At 39.9% G+C, this 18,133-nt stretch overlaps 1 protein-coding gene across 5 annotated transcripts in view; it reads left to right on the top strand.

The window, feature by feature from the left end:
- The first annotated feature begins 737 nt into the window (after window positions 1–737).
- LOC126161377 (uncharacterized) overlaps window positions 738–18,133 on the top strand; it is a 125,258-nt gene continuing 107,862 nt past the window's right edge. The window contains exons 1-3 of one of the 5 annotated variants that reach the window (XM_049917151.1): window positions 745–1,028; window positions 1,140–1,317; window positions 12,120–12,327. In XM_049917151.1, the coding sequence (XP_049773108.1) occupies window positions 1,301–1,317; window positions 12,120–12,327 (225 nt within the window). In that variant the 5' untranslated portion in view covers window positions 745–1,028; window positions 1,140–1,300. Of the gene's footprint in view, window positions 1,029–1,105; window positions 1,318–1,460; window positions 1,672–1,697; window positions 1,715–1,823; window positions 1,954–12,119; window positions 12,328–18,133 lie in introns of those variants that run through there. The other 4 variants (XM_049917153.1, XM_049917154.1, XM_049917152.1 and 1 more) reach the window with 4 other exon arrangements.

The following is an 18,133-nucleotide window of genomic DNA, read 5'->3' as shown; positions in this document are numbered from 1 at the left end:
TCTCCTAGGCACACCCAGAGATTAAAGATCCAAGAAGCTGTTGACACAATATTGCCTAGATACCATAGAAAGTTGCAACGAAATTACTTCCTATAGGTACTGTCACTGGAGAAAAATTTCACTGGATTATTTTCACGCTAACTACAAACATTAGTTAGCAGACAACTTTTATTCAAAATAAACTCTGTACTAAACTTTTCTAAATATAGTGGCACGGAAAATAGAAATAAAATTGCCCATTGTAATAGCTAATTTTTGACAGGTTAAACGATTCCGTTTTAGAAATGGATAAGTAGACGTCTGATCCCCGAAACCAGTAGTTTGATTTCACTTGTGAGGAAAGTACTCAAGTTAATTTTAATAATTAATACTTGTCATTCACAATGGGTCACCGAATAGTAAATTCCCCGCAACCGCCAACAATAGTATTGCAAGTCCACGTTACGTCACAACAGTTATGGTTCTACACCACCCAATATACCCATTACGATCTCATCTATTCTCATTTACAAAACTAAGAGTGTAAATCATTTGTAGATTACTGGTAGCTATTTAAAAATGTTAATAGACAGGTAGCTGACATGCAATACACCACAAAAAATTCGCAAAAGACTGCAACGCACGGGGTCGGCGTCAAATATGTAAATTTTCCTTGTGCAGTGGTTGCAGTGTTGCACTGTGACCTATGGAGATGGGAGCAAGTAGGTAAAGCATACATAAACATCAACGAAGTTCAGTCCTGAAGTGCAAAAACCGGTCGTTAACAACGTGGAAATTGTTTTATTCATATAGGGCATACACCAGTTTTTCTTTTTTTTAGTGTATTCAAATGACGTAGTTTGACGGAAAATACATGATCAAATACAGATGATAATCATAAACGCCGTTTTCTGAAGAGTAGTTTACAAAACAAAATCGCAGTCGAGATCTGATGTAAAGCGCCGTCTCTGTTTTCACATGCGTGGGTGCTAAAATTAGGACCATTAAGAACTTTAGCTTGGCGACGGGACCGTACGGATCATGAGCCAGTAAGATAAAAGATTCATTTGTCTACGTGTGCTGTGATTTAGTGTGTAAATGGCACTATTCCTCTGAATATCCAAGAAAATGCACGTTTATTTACATATTTGTGGCTGTAGTTCCATGTGCAGGTGTTGGCAACAGACGAACGAAAACACGCTTTGTGTGGGCGATATGGTTCCCGCACTCGCAGAGCTTGTTTGAAATGTTAGTAGAAACTAAGACTGATAACCTTAGTTATCTTGTAGTTTGACCTCTGCCTTTGACTGAATTTCGAAGCATGGAGCCTCACTTACGGTAAGAAAACGGAAAAGATAGAGTTTACTGGATTAAATTATTTATATAACTGCATATAGTTGAACTATTGTGTGTAAAATTTTCATTGCTGTCTAACTTAATTATATATAAAATTGTCGAGGAGATCCCAAGTCAGTTAGGGAAAACAACGCAGGAGCATGAGTTTGAGTAAGTCCGATAGATACATGTGGTGAATGTTTGTCAGTATGAACTGCAGTGCATCCTGTAGCGAAACTAGCGTCATTTCCTGGTGCACATTGACGTCATATAAATACGATTTACATTTATATAAACGGCACCTGTAAATCTGGAGAAAAATTGCCCTTCTTGCAGCGGCTACCTTTTTCTATGTTGGTAAATGTTTGCAGAATACCTACAAACGTTGTAGTATTTCATGGTACAGAAATTTTCAGTATTTTGTGGAGATACGTCGCAGCAAAACATTGTTGCATTTTTTTTTTTTGTTTATTTTGAATTTTACTTTTCCGTCATACGTTCCACTGTAGATGGACGTTGAACAACGCCATCTGTTACACAGAGGGAAGTTTATTTTATCGTACCAGTATTCTATCGTTCCCTGTGCATTTGGCAATTTTTCTTTTACCCTTTCTTTCTTCCTTCATATATTATGTTCAGGTAAGTGGAACCGCTCTGCTCATATAATATTATTATTTATTCTAAACTGTGCATGTGGCAAAACATGAGGCCATGATTAAGACAGCCCTGATTCTATTCATCACAGTTGTTTTTCATTGATTTCATGTTAAATTCTTCATATATATAGGTAGGTCTATCTTTTGTTCTGGAACAGCAAATGCCATCATTTCTCATAAATAAATCTGTGTGACTGCTCTGCATTTATATACCAGGATAAATATTCAGACTCACCGTGTGAACAGGATATCAAACAACAGACAAAAGGGACACAGTAACTTCATTTCTCAAGGGATAATTTCTTTGAACTTATGAGAGCAGCAGCATCCAATGTGTTTGAAACATGATTTTAAATAGGCTACTTGTACTCTTCTCCTTTTTTTACATTGCTGGCGAAAAAGTTTGTTACTATTATTTTTGGGCATGAGCATCATTGGGTAGTAGCTTCTGAGTTTATTTTACCATCGAAAGTGTTAAACCAGTTCACTCTTACATTCCGGGCAGTAGGCCAAAGCCTTTCATCTCCTATGTGGAAGTTTGAAACCATCACTGTGCTCATGCTATATATTACAACTATTTCTTATCATATAGAGCCAGAAACTGCATCTCTGTTGATCAGTTACTTTACTTACGTCACATTCATTGTACAAAATTGAAATTGGAAGTCTGCCTGTGGGATGCTTAACGCTTTAAAAGATTGAGAAAATTTCGGGTGTTCATAAAAGATAAATGTCCAAATTGTAGTACGAGAAGAGAGAGAGAAAAAAAAAAAAAAAAGGCTTGAGTGTGATAGTATACCTCTCCCTGAAATTTTGACTGTGTTGAAAGGCTGATCTGTAGCCTATCCCGATATTCTAGGTTTGGTTGAAAGTGATAATTTGGTTTTGAGTTGATGAAGCCAACAGATATGATTGTGAAATAAAGATTGTGGTAACATATCTGTAGTGTAACCTTATGTCTGCGTTCTTGCCATAGGTTACACATTTTGCCGTATTCAAGACACTTTATACTAAAAACTAAAACTGCAAGGGCAATTCAGAGAACTTCCATTATATAAAGGATGAGTCTCAGAGTATATTGGTGCATATTATGTATGTATGTTGTGCGAACTACAAAAATTGCAAGGGGGTCCACTTTGTAACTTTCACCAAAGTAGACACATGGTAAAGATCTTCTTCCTTGTCCTTCGTCTGTTATCTACATGGGATTTGCCTGTTAAACAGGATTTGACATGTTATTGGTTTGGGTGGTCAGTTGTCCTTCCAGGCACCGCACACCCCCTCCCAGCCTGCAACCCCGCCCCACTCTGGTATAAAAATTTTGTACCCCATTGTTTGTGTTCCATCTTTGCCATGCTAAAATGTATGATGTGAGACATGGGTACCAGCCAATTCTTCACCTAGTTGGATGTGGGAGACTGTCTAGAAACCACATCCATGCTGGCTGGCACATTGGTCCTCACCGTTCATTCACGGGACGGTTTTAACGTGGGGCCAGTGCACGTGGTGATGTGTGTAGCTTTTTGGGTAGGCCACAATTGGCAAAGATCTAATGATTATTCTTTGAATGGAAACTTAGAACAAAGGTATGTTTCTTAGCAGAGCAAAAATGAATCGTGTATGCAGACCATGCTGGTTATGTGCAAAGAGAGGAAAATAAAACTAATATATTGTAAGTCACAGTGCATAAAAGTCCAATTTATTTTCAGTATTTGTCTTGGATCATTTTAAAAACAAGATACAAAAATTTTTTGTAGAATGGTTATGTATCTACAGTCCTAACTGCCGTAACAGATAGATATTAAGTCTAACAACATTATTAGGAGGATATAGTTGCTACTCACCATGTAGTGGTGATGCTGAGTCGCAGAGAGGTACAACAAAAAGACTGTCACACAAGAAGCTTTCGCCCAACAAGGCCTTTCCTAGAAACAGACCACACACACACACACACACACACACACACACACACACACACACACACACATGACCACAGTCTCTGATAACTAAAGCCAGACTACAAACAGCAGCGCATGATGGGAGAGGCAACCAGATGGGGTAAGGAAGAGGCTGGGGCAGGGAGGGAAACAATAGCAGGATAAGGGTGGGGGATGATAAAGTGCTTCTGCAGGAGTGTGCAGGGATGATGTGGAAAGAGGGTAGAGCAGCTAGGTGCATTTGGGAGATTAGACAGAGGGTGGGGAGAGAGGGAAGGTAGCAAGAAAGGAGAGAAGCTTGTAGATCACCTACAAAATAAATCTGTGTTACAGCTATGGGTACCCACATGGAACCATCCTATGCCAACCTATTCATGGGCCACCTGGAGGAATCCTTCCTAAACATCCAGAATCATAAACTTCTCTCCTGGTTTAGATTCACTGATGACCTCTTCATGATCTGGATTGAGGGTAAAGACACAATATCCACATTCCTCCAGATCCTCAACACTTTCTCGCCCATTTACATCACCTGGTCTTACACATCCCAACAAGCCACCTTCCTCGATAATGACCTCCACCTCAAAAATGGATACATCATTACCTCTGTCCATATCAAACCTATCAAACACCAGCAATACCTCCACTTCGACAGCTACCACCCATTCCATACCAAGAATGGTGTGGGGGGGGGGCGGGGGGAGGTTGGCCTTAAGCATATTGTGTGCAGTCCTTTTGTTGTGCCTATCTGTGACTCAGCATCTCCGCTATATAGTGAGTGGCAACTGTCCTTTTTATAATATTGTTACATTCCATCCCGGATTTACCATTGTTAGATATTAATTCTGTAAACTTAGTTGAGCTGAAGAACATAACACCTTGGGTTTGAGTTTGACTGCTTTATTGAAGTGTTTCCCAGGAAATAGCCAACTTAATCAAGAAGATTGTTGCTAACATTTATTTTTGAGCCTTCAGCAAGTTAAGAAACCAAGGAGCACAAAATCTAAAAACAGTTTAACATACTGATTCTCCCAGGCAGTTAAATCTGCCCTGGTGTTTACCCTTAAGAAATCTGAACCAAACCCTATCCTACCTCATATCAGAGCTCCCAATTCTGTTCCCATATTCTTCTACGCTTACTTCCTCATAATTATGATCCAGCCTCCAGCCCAGCTACACCTATTCCAAATTCCATATTTTGCTATTACCCGTACTCGTTCTCAAATATCAAACTTACACCTCACAACGCCAAAACCATTCAACATCTCTTCCAAATTATTCCCTCCTGGAGCAGCTTCTTCTTTTTTTTACTTGCTTCATTATTTTTGCCATACTTGTTTCAAGTTATTTACTTTTCTTTTATCTTTTACAAATCATCGTTCTGTAATCAGTATTGTAATAATTTTAAAAACCAAGTAAATATTTTCCCTTTTTTATATTTTAAAACTATTTATACTAGCATAAATTAGTGTGCCTAAACAGTGGCATATGATACCACTGCCAGCCGACTCTGGTTGCAAGTAACAAGTGAATGAAAGAACAATAAAGGAAAAGAAACAACCACACATTTTAAAAAAATAATGGCAAGCCTGAAATTTAAAAAGTGCCAGTGCCGTTCTTTGAGGGGATTTCTGAACTGTTAGTAATATATTTGGGAAGAACAATGAAAAAGGTGAAAATCTGTTTGTAAACACAGTTTTCAACCATACAATATAAATATTGCTCATGCGTATTTTCAGTTGCTGTCTACATGTCATCCATTTGAGCATTGCGACAGTTTTTTCTTACTTTTGGTGTATAATTAAGATCTTCTTTAGATCATCTACCACCCGTTGACCAGGCTACATGTCTGGTTCACCTTTTTTCTTTGTAATCATTATACATCTTTCACTGATGACTGTTCACCAAGTGGAAGTAGCTCGCTGGAATTTAATTCATTGACAAAATAAAATTATCCATTGAAGTCGAGATGCTGAGTCGCAGATAGGTACAACAAAAAGACTCTCACAATTACAGCTTTCGGCCATTAAGGCCTTTGTCAACAGTAGACATACACATGCGCTCGCGTGCGCCCGCCCACACACACACACACACACACACACACACACACACACACACACACACACACAAATGGTTCAAAGGGCTCTGAACACTATGGGACATAACTGCTGAGGTCATCAGTCCCCTAGAACTTAGAACTACTTAAACCTAACTAACCTAAGAACATCACACACATCCATGCCCGAGGCAGGATTCGAACCTGCGACCGTAGCGGTCGCGCGGTTCTAGACTGTAGCGCCCAGAACCGCTCGGCCACTTCGTGTGTGTGTGTGTGTGTGTGTGTGTGTGTGTGTGTGTGTGTGTGTGTGTGTGTGTGTGTGTGTGTGTGTGGGCGCATGCACGCGCATGCAAAAGTGTGTGTGTCTTGTTGACGAAGGTCTTAATGGCCGAAAGCTTTAATTGTGATTCTTTTGGTTCTGCCTATATGCAAATCAGCAGCTCCATTCTATGGTGTATTCTCATAATATTGTTACGTTCCATCCTGGATTTTCTTTTGTTTGAATTATCCAGTGAAGGCATTCCAGTTGTTTAGCTTCGTCACCTGTTTGAAGGTACTGCACTTGTTGATAATGATACAGACCTAGTTCATATAATGTTTGACACATTTTTAGATGTGGATCCCCCCTTAGGTGTTGAAACTCTTTGCGGATTTTCATAGGCATACAGTTGCTGAGTATTTCATCCATAATTTGTACAGCTGTGTGTTCAGAACAAATGTGTATCCTGGTAACTGCAACAGTCTTATGAAGTTTGTATTTTTTTAGCTCACAAGTGATGAGAGAACTTCCACTATATAACCTGTAAATAGATAATACATGACTTGAGGAAAAACATTACACACCAGCCCACAGTAAGACCATTGCGCTGAGAGGCATATTGTCACAAAAGATTAAGGGTTATGAGTTTCCTGCAAGCACAGTTCTGCTTCATTTCAAGTAACAGGTGCATCACAGTGTATGAGTGAAATGACATAGCAACTGGAAATGCACTCCGGAATTGAAGTATGTGGGACAGTGCGATTCTTTCAAGCAAAACATCTAAATAGCACACACATTCACTGTGAAATTCTGGTGTATGTGGATCAAATCCAATTTCATGTTCAGCTGTAATGAAGTGATGCCAACAATTTATCAAGGCCACACAAACATTGGTAATGTTGATTGTGAAGAAAGGCGAATGACATCGACCACAGATGACAATGTGCAGGCAGTCAGAGAAAGGATTCCTAGCAATCCGAGGTGTCTGTCGCAGACATTGCTCAACAGATGTACATCTCTATAGGCAGTGCCATTCAGTTGTCCAAGATTGTCTGCAGCATCGAAAGTTGTGTTCATGCTGGGTTCTGTGATCAGTGTCACCTACTTGAAAAGGGGCAAGGTTTATGATGTCTCTGGACTTCCTTGAGTGTTATTTGTGGGAAGCAATACTTTCTTAAGCTGCATCATTACGGGTGATGAGACATACGTCCATCATTTCACACCTGCACCAAAAATAGACACGTCCTCTCACCTCTGTGGAAGAAATGCAAAGTTCCGCCATCAGGAGTGAAGGTTGTGACCATTGTGTTCTTCAACCTTGAAGGAGTGTGTATGTAGGGTTTACATCAAAGTGCACAACCATTATGCAACACTGAAACCTCTGCACACAATGCCCTAAATAACAAAATAGTATGGAAAATTAAGCAAATAGGTTTTTCTCCTACACGAGAAACCATCACCATACACAATGCGTCCAATGCAGGCTTTGCTTTAAAATTTTCAATTGTGGTTTTTGAAGCAACCATGATACAGCCCAGATATTGCACAATGCACTTTCATCTTTCTGGTACACCGAAAGAACATCTGGGACAAAAGAGAGGTTTCATTAATGAGGATATTTACACAGCGATTCTCAAATGGTTTTGTGACCAAGGAGCAGGTTTCTATCCTCGAGAAAATTAACTATTAAATTGTTTACAGGGAAATGGTGACTCTGTTGAAAAATAGTGTCCTGTATCAGTGTCACATTAAAATGTAGTATGGGATTCAATAAAAGTTACTTGGCCTCCCATATTACTGTGTAACTTAATTTTTTAATTAAAAAACAAACCATATATTTAAAGTATCTGCATGACCACAGTTAGCTGGAAAATGTTGTTTCATTTGATTCAGATATCAGAATTGCGATCACTTGTCATTTGACCTCAATACTTCATCCTCAGCCAGCCGCATCCCTGTTCTGTTGACAATTGGACACAATGTTTATACGAGTCTATTATTTAAATTTCGATACAGCCACATTCTAAGGGCATGAATGGAGAAGACAGAGTGAGGAACAAAGAGGTATTGAGAAGAGTTGCAGAGAACAGAAACCTCTTAGATACCACAAGAACAAAAAGAAAAATTGACTGGGCCACATTTTGAGATGGATTAGATTAGATTAGATTAATACTTGTTCCATAGATCATGAATACGACACTTCGTAATGATGTGGAACGTGTCAGGTTAATAAAAGATGTCTGTAAAAGATATTGCAGTACACAAAATATTGCATGACACTAATGTTTAAGTTGGTTTTTTTCTTTTTTTTTTCTTCTTCCTTTTTTTTTCCTTCCCCCCCCCCCCACCCCCTCCCCCCCACCCCCTTTTAATTTATTTTTAAATGTTGGTTGGCTATCTGTCAGGCTTTTGATGCTGTTTGGTAGGTGACCAAAGACTTTTGTGGCAGCATAATTTACCCCTTTCTGTGCCAAAGTCAGATTTAACCCTGCATAGTGAAGATCATCCTTTCTCCTGGTGTTATAGCTATGCACACTGCTATTACTTTTGAGCTGGGTTGGATTATTAACAACAAATTTCATAAGTGAATATATATACTGTGAGGATCCCTAGATCCTTAAATAGATGTCTGCAGGATGATCGTGGGTGGGCTCCAGCAATTATTCTGAGTACACGTTTTTGAGCAATGAATACTTTTCTACTCAACGATGAAATACCCCAGAATATGATGCCACACGAAAGCAGTGAATGAAAGTAGGCATAGCAAGCTAATTTACTGAGATTCTTATCACTAAAATTTGCAATAACCCTAATAGCATACGTAGCAGAACTCAGATGTTTGCTTACTCCAGCAAGGAACTGAAGGGGTGTGTAATTGAAAGACAGGGGAGGAAGAAAGAGATTTCAGCTAAAGGACAGTGTTAGTGAGGAAAGCAATAATTACATGGAGCTAAAAAAGAAAGTGCAAGACAGGTAGAGGTGGCAGAGACCATGCCCAAACTTGCTGCAAGACAGAACAAGTATTGATGATGACATTGTGAGATATATACTTTACATTGCAAAGCAATGTGTAATGCAGAGGAAATTCTACAATTCAGAAATGCATAAGCAGTCGACATATTGAAGATACCTCAGAAATATAAAGGGGAAAAAAGACATGCTGTATGTGAATCTTCCTATTGCACCAAATTGTTTTGCCACCCATCATGGTAACCTTGCAGGGGGGTAGTAATTTTGATTTTTAGAGCTCATTTTACAGTTTCATTAACAGAATGAATATGAGCAAGGTATTTCAAAAGCATTTTTATCGGGTGTGTGACCACGTCACTTAAAACTGCCAATGTTTCATATACTGTAACAGACAGTTGTAAGTGGTCACATGCTCAAAAGAATTTTATTGAAAATACCTGTTTCATTCAGGAAATGTAGACAGCATTGCCAAACATGGAATTCTAAAGACAACTGGAAGGATATGTGATGAATTAGGGCTTTGAAATACCATATAAGGTTGCCCAGAAATACGTACTTTGCATCAACAGCTAACGAAAGCTGTCATCTAAGGTTTATGTGTTGCATTAGTTTGAATGTAAGTCACATGTTTCTTTTGCACCCTTTACCATTATTACATGAGTATGGAAGAGATCTGTAGATCAGCTACAGATTCAGTCTTTTTGTGAGCTCAGTAGCGTCAGCGTGCCTTCATTGTGCTCTGGAGCTACCCAGGTTCTTCTGCCTCTTTCACATATTTCTGCCACTATCACACATTTGTCTCTATCACATTCCTGCATTATTTTAAGCATTCTGAGTCTTCACATAAAAAATAATATGTCAGAACAAGAGAGATTCTGTCGTGTCCCACATTTTAGTCACTCCATGCTATTGCATATAATTGCAATAAAGTCTGCTGAGATCCCTCGTGGTGTCAATTTGTAGCGAGTTCTTGTTTTGAAATGCACACTCCCCCTTCCATCTTCTAACCAAATCATCATATTAGTCATTTTTCATTTAAAAAAAGCTGTTTTGCATGTCAAATTCAATAGGCCAAATTTGCATACTTCGTCAACCTATTCCAAGTGACAAGCACCATTTTAAGTGTATAAAGACATACATTGATAAAAGTGTGTTTTCAGAGGAGAGTATTTCACAATTCGTTGGAGTGGAATGATGGTGAGACTTAGTGCATGGCAACAAAAGTTCGTGATGAAGATATTGAACAAGCTGTTAAAGTATACAGAAAATAAATAAGCATTTGAATGAATTATGCAGGAAAATTAATGGACATGTAAAATTCATGTACAGCTTTTTTCTTTAAAAATCACTGTGTTAGGGGATTTATTAATAGTGATAAATAATAGGTATTGTATTCTTCAACACTTCTTACCAGAGGTCGTTCTTGCACATCCAGAGTTGGAAACCTTGTAAGAGAGTTGCTGTCATACATAGAAGGCATCATGGAGATTATGGTAACAGTTCATGAACTTCCTGTCTATGCATATAAGGTGACATAAGAAATTAAACATCATTGCATAAGTGTGTATAATCTTCTTAGTGTATAGAATGTAGAATCAGCTTGTTAATCTGGATTTGGCAACATTAGTGGTAGAGGGTGGTTAGGTTTCTTTCCTGTCACGCACTCCCTCCCTCCCTTTCTTCCTGGGACAGAATTTGTGTATCCTACCTTTCTGTGTCCCACATGAAAGTCAGAGAATGTTTCCAAATGTTTGTGAATCATGTAACTGAGGGAAGAGGTAGGTACCAGCCCATTATTCACCTAGTCAGATGTAATCTGCCTAAAAATCACATCCAGGCTGGTGGGCACATTAGCGCTTGTCATAAATGCACTGGTTGCATTTGATCCAGGGCCAGTGTGTGTCCACAAATCCTGGAAGCGGCATGCTGATGCGTGCAGCTGTTCAACTGGGTCCATAATAAGTATATCAAATAATCAAGTAAAACACTTACAAAAAAAAAAAAATTATTCAAAACTGTAAAAACTGGAAAAAAATAGTTCTTGTGTTCGGGTTAATGTCTAGGCTTTCCTGTAAATGATTCTGGGATCATACCTAGGTATGATACCTTTGGATAGGACATATGCCATTTTATTATCCATCCTCATCCACATAAGCTAGTACACAGTTTGTAAAAACTTCAGTGTTGATGATACATTAAGTGCCTAATCTACCTTCTTCTAAGGTATGTGTTAGTCTGTTATTGATACAGTTGTATTCTGGCTTCTCTGTAACTTTTGCTGCATGCTCAAGATTTTGTGTGTGTATGTTGCCTGTGCACATATCTGTGACTGTTGTGCATTTTGTGGTGATCAAATGTTTTACTATGTAGCATGTCGCTCATAGATTGGTCTTGTGTTCAAAGCTTTTTAGTCACTTCATAGCTAATAACTGTAAGAGAGAGAATGGTTTATTCCATTGGCAACATTGTGTTGCAGCAGATACCTGTAAATAGGCAATGTTCGATTTCCAGGGATTGAGTTAAGTAGCACACAAGGTGTGATAGCTATCATATTTCAACTGTTACAATATGTTGTTGAAAAGTGTGTATTTTTTACTGCTAGTTAGTTCTAACAAGAGAGATTTTTGTAAAATTAACATTAATGGATATTTATTCTTCTTTCAGTAGCACTTATTGTGTGAAAGTGTCTTCAGTTTTTTTTTTTATTTCAGAACTTATTTGCAAAACTCCTCTGAAATAGTACATTTTGTAATTGTTTCAGTTATCAACAGTCTCCACATCAAAATCATGTTGTCTGACACCAATCAGTTTAATGCTGTAGTAATCAAGTTGCACTTTTTTGTTGGAGACAGTCACTGAATACACACGACTGTGATACGCATAAGTCAACAGTTGATAATAATACTTGTTTCTTAACTCCACAGCAAAGGTCTTATCCTGGGGATGGGAAATCCCTTGCTGGACATATCAGCCAAAGTACAAGAATCATTTCTGAAAAAATATGATATGAAACCTAACAATCAAATACTGGCAGAGGAAAAGCACAAACCATTGTATGAAGAGTTAGTGGAAAATTATAAAGTTGAATATACTGTTGGGGGCTCTACACAAAATGCCCTCAGAGTTGCACAGGTAAATTGAGTGAAACACTTTTTGTCCCAATATATGTGCGAAATGATTGTAGTGTTAAAATGTTTATCAGTTGCTGTGTTGCCATTTATGAATTATTGTTGCAATTTTAATGTCTTCCAATAAACTTGTGTAGAAATATTGTTTGTAATATGACTGTTGAGTGCAGAGTGTGTGTGTTGTGTGTGTGTGTGTGTGTGTGTGTGTGTGTGTGTGTGTGTGACACATATGTTGAATAATAATAATAAGTCTAATTCAGCCTGTTCCTTTGGTAGTTTCAAATGAGATGTCTTGTATTTGCAGGGTCACATAGTTTTAATCCTTTCAAAGATATATGAGCAGCATTGTGTTATGGATGGGGAAAGGGTTACGAGAGAGAGTTAGTAGCAGACAGAAATACAGCCACAACAGAGCCAACAGAAAAATCAAGAAAAATTTAATAAGATCAGTGGAAACAAGAAAACTGAGTCATGTGGAATTAAATGATGATTAATTTTATTCTTTTTTCTTCTTAACCTTTGACTAAATTTTTCATTTTGTTACCATCCCTCCCTGCTTCTGAAATGGATAATGTAGTTACTAGATACATTTCAAATGTCTAATAAAAGCAGGAAAGCCTGCTGAAAGAAATTTTAGTAACACTCCAGCAGCAACATGGAGATGTCACAGCTATTGGAGATCGATCTTTGCCTCCAGCCTTCACAACTGGTGGTGCCACAGTCTATAAGCTGTCTTCACAAGAAGCACTCTAGGAAGAGGCTATCGCTTTGGAGCTCCTGTCGTGTCACCTAGTTGGACCTCACGACCTCCAGTTGACTATAACCACACACCTACCACATAGAAGACTCACTCTCTTGTGTACTCACTTGATGGAATGTTCATTGTACCAGCTGCTATCTGTCATTAACTTTTGCATTGATCTAGGACCATGTGTGGCCGGCTATCTTCTATTTGTGCGACATCAAACTTGTACATTATTGTGTTTCTGCTGTGTCAGTTTAGTAAGTCCAATATACTTGATGAAAGAAATTTTCAACTTTTGCTGCAATTGGGCACTGAAATAACTCGGTGATGACAGATGACAATTTGTTCTGAACTGGGATTCAAACCTGGATTTCCCACTTTACGCAAAGTAGTCGTCTTAACCACTTTAGCTATCTGAGCATGTTTCCTGCCCAACCTAAATCTCTCTATGCTGCACATTACTGAGTAGTGCCCCATACCCATTATTCTTCACTCACAGCTGTACTGTATTCCCTCGAGAGATCAAACATCATTGTGCATCTGCACTGAAAGATAAATATGCCGTCAGATGCTTATTTGGGTATGGTGCTTGTTCTTTCATATGTGTATGACTGAACAACATACCATACCTATACAATGAGGTAACAAAAGTCATGGTATAGCGGTATGCACATATGTGGAGCTTGTTTCCAAAAGGTACCAAAACCAAATGGGCAAATTGTTGAATTGTTGCTGTGTTGTGCTTCATGATTTTCCCTGTTTTTAGAAGAACAAATTGATGGTGCAATGTTTATCTTTAGCATACTAGTGTAGAAGGTGATACAAAATCAACTAAGTGCAAAATCTATGCATTTCGCTCATTTATTTGTGTACATAGAATGAACCAGCCAGAATGCAACCTCAATATGAGTTCTACTTTTGGATGTAGGTTGAGTTAGTTGCTTTTTATAAGGGGATGGAAATTGCCCTGACTGCTGTGAAGTGATTCGAAGCAGCTACAAGTGTGTGTGTGTGTGTGTGTGTGTGTGTGTGTGTGTGTGTGTGCGTGCGCGTACGCGTCGGGCTCCTGATAGACGGTACCAGAGATATCATACATAAAGTACTATCCACAGGAATATAGGACATGTCATCTCTTGTCAACTCAACTGAGAGGCAGGGAGAATTGAAACTTAGCAAGTGCAACACATCTTTGGGAACCAGGTGTCTGTCATCAACAGTTGAAACATTTGGTGAAGAGCAGTATGCTGTTGGGAAATAAGAACCACCATGTGCACTCAGTTTTACCGTATTTACCCGAATCTAAGCCGCACCTGAAAAATGAGACTCGAAACAAAGGAAAAAAAGATTTCCCGAATCTAAGCCGCACCTGAAATTTGAGACTCGAAATTCAAGGGGAGAGAAAAGTTTTAGACCGCACCTCCAAATCGAAACAAAGTTGGTCCATTGTAATATGAGACCCAATTTAGGTCGAATGAATGACGATACAGCTACAGTAGTTTGGTTCGAGTCGTAAGCTTTACCAGGTAGCCATTGCTATGTGTCAGGCGCTCCGTCCGTATTTATACGGGTACCCTTCCTTTTTCACGTGCTTCGTCTGGTTTGAATCGATTGCTTATTTTGTTTGATCTGATAAGTGCCGTTTTCTCTGTTATAGGTGTTTACGTCACTCTAATCTGAAAATGCATCACTGTACTGTGTCATGCATTGTTTGTCGCATTCTGATAGTGCGTGTTTACGGCCTGTCGCCGTTCGCGGCATGGCTTGCTTTTGTGCGCGCTACCGCCGCTTACAACTAAAAAGAGGCGAATCGTCTCATTAGCGAAGCAGTGTCAAGAGACTGCCATTTGTTGTTACTTACACTGCTGCTTTCTTTGAGAATGATAAACAAGAACCAAATAATAGGCTGTGTATGATAGAACATGTTCTGAACGAGAGTTACGCGAAAATGTTTCTCCGTTTGAAAATCTTTGCGGCCGCTTCTTTAGTACATCAAATTCTGCACAGAAATTAGAGTCATCTTAGATTTAAAAATCTAGTCAGTTGCCGTGGTTCATTTCTGACTGTACCACTATTAGGCTAAGAATAATACGAATATAAACATGACACGATAAGTGTATTCTTCCGCGTTTGCTGTTGTCTCACTCTAGTTTCGTAGTTTATTAGGCAGACAGGATTTAAATGAGATAGCAACAAACACGGAAGAACACATGGCAAAATGTTTATATTCGTATTATTCTTATGGTGAATGGTGAAGAGAATACTGCTTGTGATTCACATTTCATCAGGTTACTATTAGCAACCATCTCTTCTCACAGGTAGGAAAAAATTCAGAAACATCCCAAACAGTCTTGCCAGTCGGATTTTCGTAGTACATTGAAATTCTAATACATTCGAAGATGAACAATACGGAATTTGTATTTACTTCGTTGGATAATGTATGAAAATGCAGTGGTTTAAACTCGGGGCGGGGATAAAAAAGCTCGTCTTCCACGTTTTTTTTAATTTATTTACTGACGCAGAGGTTTTGGCGCCAGTATTTATCTTTGTGCCTACAAAGCATGTCTGTGTAGCGCTACATATATTCGACGGCAGAAGTTAGTTGTGGCGGCACCTACCAACATTTTTCAGAACTTCCGCTTGCTTTGCACTTGATTCTAAGCCGCAGGCGGTTTTTTGGATTACAAAAACCGGAAAAAAAGTGCGGCTTAGATTCGAGTAAATACGGTAATAACTGGAGAGGGCCACATTCAACATGTTGCGGAGGCTGTTCTGGCAGCCATTGAGGGTACAGTGTGCAATCAGTTGCAGATTACACTAGAAAAGACAATGCCTGTCATCTGGGCTCCAGCAGCCATACTTAATAATTTCAGCAAATGCTGAGGGAGGTTTACAGGATTAGCATTGCCCTCAGAATTTGATTGAAGTTCATAATATGTAGCTTTGTCTTCAGAACTGAGTCCGCCTGGTTCACTGGTAGGTGGAAGGCATGAACCAGAGACTTCATAGGTTCTGTGTCAAGCTATAATCTGCTCAAATTTACCTTAGGATTGACAGCTACAATGGAAGTAGTGGTTTGATGCCCATGCAGGAAGCACAGTAAACATTAGGTCAATCTGACAAAATTTGTAGCCACATTAACGACCCCTAGTTGACAAACCTTCAGCCCCAGTTCTTCCCACATACATTGTGCTTGAGTTTCAGGCCGCTTGCTTTCCTGTATGATCATTCATTGCATCCTGTGCTTTTGTTTTGTTTTTCAAACAATGGAAAATCCGGTATGGAATGTAACAATACCAGAGAAGGAAAGTTGCTACTCTCCATATAGCGGAGATGCTGAGTCGCAATAGGCACAATAAAAAGATTCACACAATCATACCTATCAGCCATTAAGGCCTTTGTCAGCAGTAGACACACACACTCACACACACACACACACACACACACACACACACACACACACACACAAACGCAACTTGCACACACGTCTGCAGTCTCAGAGAGCTGAAACTACCAGCTGTGTGTGTGTGTGTGTGTATGTGTGTGTGTGTGTGTGTGTGTGTCTGCCGCTGACAAAAGCCTTAATGGCTGAAAGCTATGATTATGTGAATCTTTTTATTGTGCCTATCGCGACTCAGCATCTCTGCTATATGGTGAGTAGCAACTTTCCTTCTCTAGTATTCTTTTGTTTTTCATGTGTACAGGAATTATTTGATTTGTTGTGACTGTTACTCGTGTGATAATTAACACAGTTAAAGCAGGTTCATCAAAAGTTATGAGAATGAATGAGTACATTGTCATTCTCTTCACTGGGGTATACCCATACAAGCTCGTTAAACTCCCCAGGGGGTCCACAACTCTTTTGTGGATACGTGCGTAGCGAGCACGGGACCCCGAGCTAATGTGGCCCTCCTTCCTTTCCGGGCTGCATACCTTCCTTTTCTGCATCCTTCCCCATCCTCCATCTTCGCCCCCCCCCCCCACCTCCGCCTCTTTCCTTCCCTTTCTCCCCCTCCTTACACCCCACTCACCAGTGTGTCCAGTGTACATGAAGGGAAAAAGAATTCAGAAAATAAAGATCCTTGAGTGTCTCAGCTACTTTGGGGCACAGAAGTAGTTTGACAGACTTCAGCCTGTGAATCTCCCCTCTACCTTTGCATCTGTTATATCTGCCCCTCCTCACCCCTCCCGCTTACCCCCATCCTGCCCTCTTCCCTTTCCCCACCCTCGATGGCTCCCATCCCTTCCCCTCCAGAAAGTCCTCCTCCTCCTCGTCCTCAGCCAGAGAAGACATCCTCTTATCTGGCTCCTGCTGAGGATGGGGCTCCATCTCAGAACACACCTCCCTGGCATTCTCAGTACAGGAAGCTCGCACCCTTAATGCAGATGAGAGACCCGTGCTCTGAGGGCCTCAAAGCCACTTGCTCTCTGTCTGATCCCAACATCACTGCCACCTATTCCATTATTGATAACACCTCCTCCCTCCCTCCAAGGGAGAAAAAACATCACAAGTCAAAGGACGAGGCTTCCCTGGCTTCCTGGGGGGGCTTCGCCCCCTCCACCTCATCCCAAATCAAGATCCAGTTTTTATGGATGTCACCCCATCTGTGGTGACAACCAGTGACCAAGTGACATGACCTCCCCTCGGCTTCTGTATGTGTAATCTGGAATTGCAACAGACATTATCATCACCTCCCGGAAATACACCACCTTGTTTTCTCTTACTCTTCGTTCTGTCTTGGTCTTCATGAAATGCTCTTTTGTAATGACTACTCTCCAACATTTCATGTTATTGGGTGTTCTGTTGGAACCGTGCCAGCCTCGGGATAGTGTCTGGAGGGGTCTGCACTTTGGTTTGCACCAATGTCATTAGTGCCTGGATTCCCTTCCATACCAACCTGGAAGCAGTAATGGTTAGAGTGCAGATGACTCTGGCAATCACCGTTTGCAATGTCTATCTCCCTACAGGTTGGCCATTTTCTTATTTTGAACTGTTTACCTTAATACTGCAACTCCAGCCCTGTATCTTCTCCTTGGGTACTTGAATGCACACCAACCTCTGTGGGGG

The sequence above is a fragment of the Schistocerca cancellata genome, chromosome 2 (genome assembly GCF_023864275.1).
Source record: "Schistocerca cancellata isolate TAMUIC-IGC-003103 chromosome 2, iqSchCanc2.1, whole genome shotgun sequence".
Taxonomy (NCBI): domain Eukaryota; kingdom Metazoa; phylum Arthropoda; class Insecta; order Orthoptera; family Acrididae; genus Schistocerca; species Schistocerca cancellata.
Note: the sequence above shows the minus strand (reverse complement) of the source record. Positions and strands in the feature narration are given on the sequence as shown.